General features: G+C 31.7%; 1 protein-coding gene across 4 annotated transcripts; it reads right to left on the reverse strand.

The window, feature by feature from the left end:
* Nucleotides 1–362: 362 nt before the first annotated feature.
* Nucleotides 363–7,373, reverse strand: LOC115722601 (phosphatidate cytidylyltransferase 1). Of its 4 annotated transcripts, none has more exons than XM_030651843.2 (12): nt 7,120–7,373; nt 5,811–5,944; nt 5,348–5,601; nt 5,069–5,220; nt 4,681–4,825; nt 4,100–4,256; nt 3,446–3,493; nt 3,262–3,348; nt 2,020–2,148; nt 1,842–1,898; nt 1,077–1,160; nt 363–990 (listed from the first exon to the last, which is right to left on the reverse strand). In XM_030651843.2, the coding sequence occupies exons 2-12, from the start codon at nt 5,880–5,882 to the stop codon at nt 901–903; spliced, it is 1,275 nt and encodes a 424-aa protein (XP_030507703.1). In that variant the 5' UTR covers nt 5,883–5,944; nt 7,120–7,373; the 3' UTR covers nt 363–900. The 4 variants fall into 4 exon arrangements, with proteins under 4 accessions (XP_030507703.1, XP_030507707.1, XP_060960052.1 ...); XM_030651847.2 differs by having other exon boundaries at nt 6,998–7,316; XM_061104069.1 differs by having other exon boundaries at nt 372–1,160.
* Nucleotides 7,374–9,954: the final 2,581 nt, after the last annotated feature.

Consider the following 9,954-nt stretch of genomic DNA (forward strand, 5'->3'; position numbering starts at 1 on the left):
GTGTAGTTTTTTAGTTTTGCAGTGCGAGTGCGGTTTGAGAAATTAAAAAAGCCACATGTGCAAATTGATTTGAAAAAATAATCAAAAACCGCACTACCTGCACTACGAAAACCCCTAATTTAGAACTATACTCATATTAAACACACATACAACCAACATCTCTATTTCTGCAGTTGTTGGTGGGATTGGAGTGGTATGAGTTTGGATTAGTTCGTTAGCTCGTTCTTCCATTTGTTGGCTCATTGTTTTGGTTACATATTGTATTATTTTACTCACTTCATAACATTTTGATATGGAGGACTATTTCTATTATATGAATGAATGTACGTTTCCTAAAAATTAATCTCATATGAGGCAAAAAGAACCCCCAAAACACAAGTTTTTTTTTCCCCTGACCACAAAACTAAAACGATCTTATAAACAATTTAATTTTTATTACATTCAAATACAACGAGAAAAACATAGTTTCATGATTTGAATTCCCCCTCAACCAAATCCCTCAGTCCTAATCAATTGCTTGCCATAATTGGATCGTATTCATACATATGAAGACAACAAAAGATTAGGAAAAGTATGTTAAATCCAACAATATTAAGATTCCCTCCCGAAAAAATTAGGACAGAACCAAAAACAAATAACCAACTAAAACAAAGGTAGAAGCACTTAATTTCTCTCTTTGCGGTGAAAACTGCCAATTCAATTGCCTGAGAGAAAGACTATACAAGGTGTGGTGTGGATGCAGGTCATAAAAACCGCCATCTTTGAGTAGTGTGGAGGATTGCACTTCGAAAACAGAAGACAGCTACAGAACGCAAATTACATGAATTTTTCATAAAAAATCTGTCCTTGCCACACAATCATAGAGACCATTCTAGCAAGTGACTGCCATAGATTTTGAACTTAAGACTGCCCAATCAGTCTCTCATGCAACATATCTTTAAGTCTTGCGTACAGAGCTTGTTGCTCCTTAAAAGTGAGATTCATCAGTATCTAAAACGAAGAATAAGAATATTAATCAGCATGTGTTCATAAAATTTGAAGATGATCTTATCGTTGTGAACATGTATGAACCATACCTGGTCCAAGATCATCTCAACTGAGATACCCTGAGGCACGATAAATGACTGATGATAGATGTATGAGAATACGGCCATCACCATCTGCATGAGAGCAGCTCAATTAAGGAGAAGTATGCATAATTGGATTCAATACATTAGCTAATTTATACGCTTAAGTGGAGGATTCGCACAGAATAATGAAAGAGACCCAGTGCAGAGGATGGTAGATAATGATCATTGAGTACCTTGTAATTTGAAAATTGGTATAAAATAGTACCGGACTCAAATTTACTCAATAAATTATAGCTACCAAATAGGTATATTTCCGAGGTACATTTTATACCAATTTCAAAAGAACAGAGTAACCAATGATTATTATTGAGAACACAGGGTACCATTTTGTACCAATTTTTAAATTGCAAGTACATTACTAAGGGAATGTCTAGTTATCGCTAGTGAAAAGTATCGTATGAGGAAGGAGTTTGAAGTGTAATGAGAATGAGTCAGAAATTGAGTCATCCTTCTTTGTAATATCACTCACCAAAGCTTGTATGTCATGTGCAGTGCAGGTAAGCATATGAATGAAAAGGTTATATATATATATATATATATATATATATATATATATATATATATATATAAAAATTCTTACTCTCATTCCCATTCTCATCTTATGTTCCTTCACAATTAGTATATATGGCAAGTGTAGTGTTTGAGGGTGATAAAATGGTAACAGATTATAGGAAAGCTGCATGGTTATGCTCAAATTTCATCCAAGCTTACCTGACAATCCATCCTGTCTGTAATTCCACCATGCCCGGGAATACTATCACCAAAATCCTGTAACAAAGAAAACGGGAATATGAGGAAAAACAAAAAAGGGGAAAGTTGTTGACATATTCTAAAAGCATACTGTTTAAAAACTACAGTACTAAAAATTAGAATGGTTGCAAGAGCAAACCTTGATTTTGAAAGCTCTCTTAAACCCGCTAGCAAAGAAGCCTCCAAAAGGTGCTATTATTGATGCAAATAAACCAAAGGCCAAGGCATGAATTTGAACAGGAAACACTGAGAATTCTTTCCAAGGAAACTGTATAAGTGAACACCAAAAAAAAAACATTTAAATAGTGATGCATGAACAATTTAACACACAAGAATGAATTTGCCTAAAACAAGCTTTCGAAAGGACAAGAAAAGACTAAGTAGGGTTGTAGGTTTATGTTGAAGAATATAAATACATATGCCCTAGTCAGACTTGTAAACGTTGAAGCCTAGGGGCCAGCATGAGCCTTGACACCCCTCTTTATTAAAACATCTTTCTCAAGAAAAAGGTTAATGTATTTTATTTTTCAAAAAATATGTTTTATTAAGTATTAGGAAAGACAGCCTCAGCCACAATTTTAACAATGAAACACTGTCAACATCAATCATAGTTAGCACAAAAACATTTACACCATATACATAACAATAATTTTTAAAACATTTTTAAAATGGGACATTTTTAATTTTTAAAGTTGACTACAAATTGTGGCACATAATTTGGTTCAAGTATCTGGAACAAATTTGCTTGTCTAGCATCTTTCTTGAGAAAAAAAAAATATATTAACTGTTTTAAATAATCTTATAAATAGTAGAAAGAAATTAGAGTTTCCATTCAGAAATAAATGAGGCTAGCCTTGACTCTTCATCAACGAGGGCCGGAATCTCAGGCATCCCTGGCCACTTACATGTCATAGGCCAAGCCCAACCATACAGCATTTCAGGTCAGGACCTAGCCTACTTCACACATGACAAGGCAGCTGTATCATCTAGAGGTGAAAAACTGGTAATGTATGCTCATCAGAAAGCAACAGAAGATGGACTGGCTAACAGTCATAGAGGGAGAAAAGATAAATTTCCTTTCCATAGTGATATAAGATAAATCAGGTTATATTAGAAGATAACAAAATCATAAGATAGGATGTGCCTAATTACTGTTACTGGATAACAGAGGACACTGCCAGAATTTCAAGAGCCTAATTATAAAACATGCATACGAGACCAGGGAATTAGAAAACATTCTTGTCTAATCGGCAAAAGAAATCCTTCCTCTCAAATTGTACAAAGAGAAACATATTTGATATGAAACAGAGAACAAAATTAAGCATGAGTAGAGATTAAATAGATGCCGAAAACAGGTTCAAGAGTATGTCAATCTGCTCACCCATTGAGGAACCCATCCAGGTAAGATAACAGAGTAAGGTTTAAACAAGGGACCAGGATCACATTGAAGCCAACCACTTGATAAATCCTGCAAGTCCTCAAATTTCATGAGCAGAAGTTTCAGTTATTCAAAATAGTATCTCCTTCCGACCATCAATGAACAAAACTTTGTTAATAAAAGTTACCTTCCTCGGGCATGTCAACCACTGATAACGACTCATGATGTCCGCTAACTGCACAAGCAAGTATAAATACACTGGGTAACTAAATTGCAAACCAAGCCAAACATTGACATTACCATCATATATTTTCATGTTGATCAAAAGGGAATATGAATTCAAGTACACATGAAGAACAATTGAATATAACATTAGGTGAACTAGGTTCAGGGCATCATTTCATCACACAAACAAAAAAAAAAAGAAGTGATCAAGTGTCAAGAAAAATACTCACAACCTATATAATCATTTAGGTCAAAGAACTTGAGACCTTATAAGAGAGAAAGAAAAGAGAACTAGATAATAGAAACTGATGCGCAAGATGTCTCCATCAGTCAACATTTCCTAAATGGGCAAAACATAATATAATAAGGTTGTGTGGTAACAGTAGAAATTAGGGCATGCAGATACTTATTGAGCCCATTACCAGCCAAACTATACTGTGGATCTACACATAATTAATCCTTAAAACATGAGATGGTGACCAGGACTGAACCACATACACCACTTTATAACTAAATGAGGGGAAACTGCATAAGACTTAGTAATACTCCAGTTTCTAAATTTCAGGAATATGCACAAGAATGCAAAACGTGCGTAGCATAGGAAAATCATGCTTACCAAAAATGCAGATATGACAGTTGTAACAGAAGCATCAATGAATCCTTCCCAAGTTTTTTTTGGAGATAATTTGATTAATGGGGTTCTTCCAAAAAAGAACCCAAAGAAATATGCAGCAATATCATTGATAACTATAAGTGTTGCTGGAAGAAGAAACCTGCATCCATATTTGAAAAGAGTATTAAGAAAGAGTTTGGAAAGAAAAAATTAGTCCAGAATGAAGACAAACAGAACCAAATTCAGGGAATAACAAAAAATACTAAAGTAAGCTTAGTATATTCATAAAATATTCAGCATGTAATTAGTGGACGCCACATACAATATCAGGCAGGTCTGAGGAAAGAATTTAACTCTTTTATAGCCTTCTAAAGTTATTATATAGGAATAAGTCCCGTCACAGTTAACTCATTTATAGAGGATATAAAATGATGAAATCAGCCAACTTTCATGTAATTTCTTGCTCCAAGTTTGTAGCGAAAAAAGAAAACAAGAAAGAAAGTTGTAAAAGATCTGAGAGGTGGAATTAAAGGTAGATTTAGTAAGAACCTAAGCAGATTGATTTCCATAGGAAGTTTTTTTACCAGATAATTCCTTCGAAAATGTTGGCTACTGTGAAAGAGGATTGCGTAAACACAATAATCATAATCATGTGCGTCCATGCATACTGGCCAAATTGATATTTGTACATTCTCTTCTTCTTCAATGTAATGATGAACCACACAAAACCTAAGCCGAACCACAAAATAAAAATAAATGTATAAATACAAGTGATAACCCAGTTAAAAATTACCCAAAAAAATTTACTAAATTGCAATGGGAAGTAAGAAAAGAATCTATATTCTAAATTATAGCTAACTACAAAGAAGCAAGGAAATGCAATGCTAACAGATATTGAAACCAAATTTACCAAAACATGCTTTAAGATGAAATGTCTGATACCAAAATCTAAATGGCCACCATACAACAAACCTGCGGTATATAAGGTGTAGCAGATCGCCATATGATACTTGATAAGGCTGTTAACAAACTGATAGAGAAAGTCGTCTGAAGTTACAGTATTGAAAAGCCGTTGACTGAGAATGCGACCATATACAAATAACATGGCAGTGAAGAAGAAAAGCCTGCACATACAAGTCAACAATGAAAGAAAACAAAATACAAGTCATTAGTTATTATCATGAATGTTTACTGCTTCAATTGTAAAATCACACTTTAACTATTACCACGACAAGAAATTAATAATCTGACCAATTTAACAGCCTAAAGCCCGGGAGATGCCTCTCTTCATGGTCTCGCCTTAGTAGATTGAACAGCTCTTTTGCCATAAAGATTTGGATAACAATTATCATGGCAGTAATACTGAGATGACCCATATATATAATGAATGCAAATCCCCCAATCATCCAAACAGAAGAGCATGCCCGTATCCACATAGACCTGTACTTGTTACTGTCATTAACAAGTAAATTGCCTCCATTTGCCACACTAACATCTGGAACAACCTGAGAGGCCGACAGGATATTTCAAAACAATAAAAATAAAAATTCTGATGTTGAATATCAGCTAAATAAAAAAAATGATCAAATTTCAATTGTACCCATCATCCCATCTCTTATATAAGTTATGACAAGTCCAAAACCCAATAAATACAAGATCATTAATTTTAAATGTGATTGACAATGATCAAAACCTGACTTATGAAGTGACTAACCTCATTTGAACGCCTTCGATGCCGAACCCGACCAGTTGGTGTTAATGGGGTGCTAGTGTTATCCTTCTGCATGCTTTTTAGTTTGGCTTTCACCCGCACAAAAAAGCATATATAAAACGCACAAAAATCCCTACCTGAAATATTCAGACCGTATAGTAGGTAATTATTAGCAACTACCTATCATAACTCTTTAGATTTTCAGCTAATATGTCACATAATTCTCCAAAGGTTCTGGAACTGGGATCTGCATAATTTCTATTCCTGGCTTCCCTGAAAATAATCCACACTTCCAACCAGAAAGCTCCCCTAATAAAGTTTAGACCCCAAAATGGAATAAACGATGAACAATTCCATATCATACAAACTGCAAGAGGGGTTTTCTTTTTCTGACCTACAAGAAGAAGAATGAAGCTAACAGCCAAAAAACTAAGAGCCCCACCCAGACCCCCACTACCAAAGACCAAAATGTCACCAATAAATATACAACTGTGGGACAACCCCAACAGCTCCTAGAACTAGAAACTGGACAAGAGGATACAGAATTAAGCATTAAAGACATGGAAAGTTGATACAGTATAATAATTATAAGAGATGCCATCTAGGATGAACCTGGAGCAATGGCCCATAATTTTTCGAAGACCATCAACAAAACTCTTAATGGAAGCATCGAACTAAAAAAAAAAGTCATTAAAATTTAGCTAGATGATCAGTACAGTATCCCACAAAATGCTCAACCATAAGTACTAACTAGTAACCATTGCTAGAAACTAAGAAAAACAACAACCCATCTATCCAAAGTCAAAATCAATTATACCACTCCATATTTAGCCTAGTTCATCCAAGCGAAACAACTCAACTCAACCTTCACTCACTATAGAATATAGATAATAGAAATACTTAATTTGCAGAATAGAATCTACAGAAACAAACGTTTCAATAGAATACTCAACAGTCTGAAACGAAACATTTGGTAAAAATAAGAACAAACTTATTGAAATTATCACTATATGTCTATGAACTGTTACTAAGACCAACACGATATTTTCTTCATATTATTATTCTCTCTAATTTTTTTTTTTTCATTCGCTACTTAATCAAAGCTTTCATTTTACGCATACAGATTCGCATATAAAATCATCATCACTATAACAGAAAAGTGTATGTATGAGAGGTGCAAATAATCTTACATTTTTAGCTGAGAATCAATTTCGCATCAGATAGAAAACAAGTGGAGGAAACTATAACATCATAAAGCAGAAAAAGAAGAGAGAGAGAGAGAGAGAGAGAGAGAGAGAGAGAGAAGACGAACTGAGCAGAGTTGAGAGAGATCAAAGTGAGGAAGAGGAGAGGAGCGCCGCGTCGAGTGGGAGTAAAGACTGAGTCTGAGATAGAATTAGTGTGGGTGGGGGTGTGGTGTGGTGCCGATGTTTAGGTCCTCTTTCTGAATCTTAACATTCCAATGTTAACACATTCTTTGTCTCACTCCTCTTTTCTGAAAATAATAATTGAATATAATATAACCTGCAAAAAAACATATAATGAAATGAGTTAGCTCAAACTAAAAAATCATAGATATTAATTTTTATATATATATATATCTTTATATATTAAAAGTGTCTATACGTTAATAAATAAATAAACCCAACAATTAAATCCAAAAAATTAAACAATTTTTTTTTTAATTAAAAAAATATTTTACCCACATATCTCTCCAACAAATCCTACAATTAAACTAACATAGCATACATGTATAAAGATATCTTTTCAATATATATATATATATATATATTACATAGTAAAAAAAAAAAATCATTTGTACTAGAAAATATTTAAATTAAACTAATCAAGTCTGTTAGGTTTCTTAAAATTTTAAATAATGTAAAAATAGTCATTAATTTTGAAAAACAAAATTAAGAAAACATAATTTCAATAATTATAAATTTGTAACGATTCCTTTATTTTGAAAAGTTAATTACGTGAAGTTAATGGAAGTCCTTAAAAGAAAAACAAAATCTATTTCTTTAGCCCTAACCGATTTACTAAAATCATGGGATCCAGTGAAAAATAAGAGTTTAATTAGTCAACTCCAACGATTAATTAAGAAGCTTCTCATTCGCAAAAATTTTGAGAAAGATTAATTAGTCACATTTTGAAGTCTTAGGGTTGCATAGTTCGTGAGATTGAACCCATCTATCCACCTGAAAATCAGATTCATGAGTTTGCCATATTTGGAATGTAAGTATATAACATAAACATATATTATATATCATGTCTATATATACTTATGGTTAATTACTACTTCTTTTTCATGTTCTAATATGTATATATATAGTTTGAGGAGTAAAGGAAGATGATGTATTTGGATGTGGATATCCAATAAGTGTTCGAAAACATAGATCATCTATTAATTTGACATGGAAGATGGGTACTTCTACGCTATATATGATGGATTGCTTCTGTGAGAAAACATGGAGCCACTCACTACTCCAGTTCAAGCTCGGATATTGCCAACAATGCCCTGATACTCGGGTCAAATGGCGGTGCCATCGATGAATGTGATGGTTGCCATAAGGCCTACAATTACGCTGGAGAATGTGGTTTTAGGACTTGTTTGGCTTGCAATGAGAAAGGTCAAATGCCATTTCTGCTCTAGGGTTTCCCTGCAAAAGCCAATTGAAGGAGGTCTGAGCGCCGCCGCGCCGGAGATGGTAGGGGTGTCGTACGACAAAAAAAAATTACCAATTGGTGCTCTGTTAATTTGGTAACTTGAAGTATTTATTATTATTATTATTATTAATAGTCAATTATTTATTCTTATAATTCAACATTTTAATTTATATTTATTAATTATTTAATTTTAATTATTTCTCATGTTTTATATATTTATAATTTTACTTTTCATTCCTACAATATTTATTTATTATTTTTGTAAAATTTCTTTTCAGAATATTTTTTATTTATTATTTTATGCAAATTTTATATTCTTCTTCTTTAAAAATAATTTTTCTTCTAATTTAACATGTTAGTCATTCTTTTTTTTTACTATTTTTTTAATTTTATATAGGTTATTTATTTTAATTTCTAATATTACCACTTTTTTAGTATTATTAATAACAATGTATACATCATAAGTTTATATATACAACTATGGCTTTCCTGACAAATTTACTTTTATAAAACAAATCGTTTAAAAAATAATTTATAATTAATTACCGAATTCTTAAAAAAAAAAATTACTAAAACTTAAATAAAACTAATATTTACGTGGCATGCATCTAGTATATATACTAGGTGCTTGTTACGTGCCAAGCCACGTAGTGTTAGTTTTATTTAATATTTTAGTTTTTTATTTTAATTAATAATTAAAATAGTATAATTATTTGAACGATTTGTTTTATAAAAATAAAATATGTGTCAGTATATTTAGTAAGTAAAACATAGTTGTGTTATAATAATGTATGTTATTAATAGCAAAATGTACATTAATCTTCTAATTGAAAAAAGTTCTATTATCTCATTTCATATCTAATAATAGCTACACAACTATAAATTTATAGACTTTCACATTCTTTGCAAATTACTAATAAGCACCAATAATATTTTCATATTCTAATATTTTTCAACCTTCTCCTCTTGGTGGTAAAATTAAAAATAAAACTAAAAATAAGCACAAACATATAAGGTAAATACTAATTACAGCCCATTTCATCTTTTTTTTTATTATTATTATTTTAAGCCCAAGCCCAAAAATCTCTAAGCCAACACAATCAATCTTCTTTTATATTATCTTTTCTAGGTATTTTATCTATATTTTTCTTTTTTAAAAAATAAATAAAAAAATTATTAATATTCTCCCAAGATAGGTTTGTTAGAGAGATATGTGGCTAAGATGATTTTTTTAATTTAAAAAGAGATTATTAATATTTAAAAGATTGTTTATTTAAAAGATTATTTAATTTTTTGGGTTTAATTATTAGGTTTATTTTTTAACGGGAGATCAAACCTAATCGTTAAATTTAACAGAATATTCTTTTATTTTTAAGTATATTCTGTTAAACCAAGAATGTTAAACCAAGAAATGCCGTTAGATAGGCACTTTTAATATATAAAGATATATATATATATAGATATATATATATATATA

Source organism: Cannabis sativa, chromosome 9 (assembly GCF_029168945.1).
Source record: "Cannabis sativa cultivar Pink pepper isolate KNU-18-1 chromosome 9, ASM2916894v1, whole genome shotgun sequence".
Classification (NCBI taxonomy): domain Eukaryota; kingdom Viridiplantae; phylum Streptophyta; class Magnoliopsida; order Rosales; family Cannabaceae; genus Cannabis; species Cannabis sativa.

Coding starts and splice junctions, on each gene's coding strand:
- LOC115722601 (XM_061104069.1), bottom strand. CDS start 5,882: ATGCAGAAGGATAACACTAGCACCCCATTAACACCAACTGGTCGGGTT. Junction 5,602..5,810: donor ATCGAAGGCGTTCAAATGAG/GTTAGTCACTTC, acceptor TCGGCCTCTCAG/GTTGTTCCAGATGTTAGTGT. Junction 1,899..2,019: donor AGAGAGCTTTCAAAATCAAG/GTTTGCTCTTGC, acceptor TCTTTGTTACAG/GATTTTGGTGATAGTATTCC.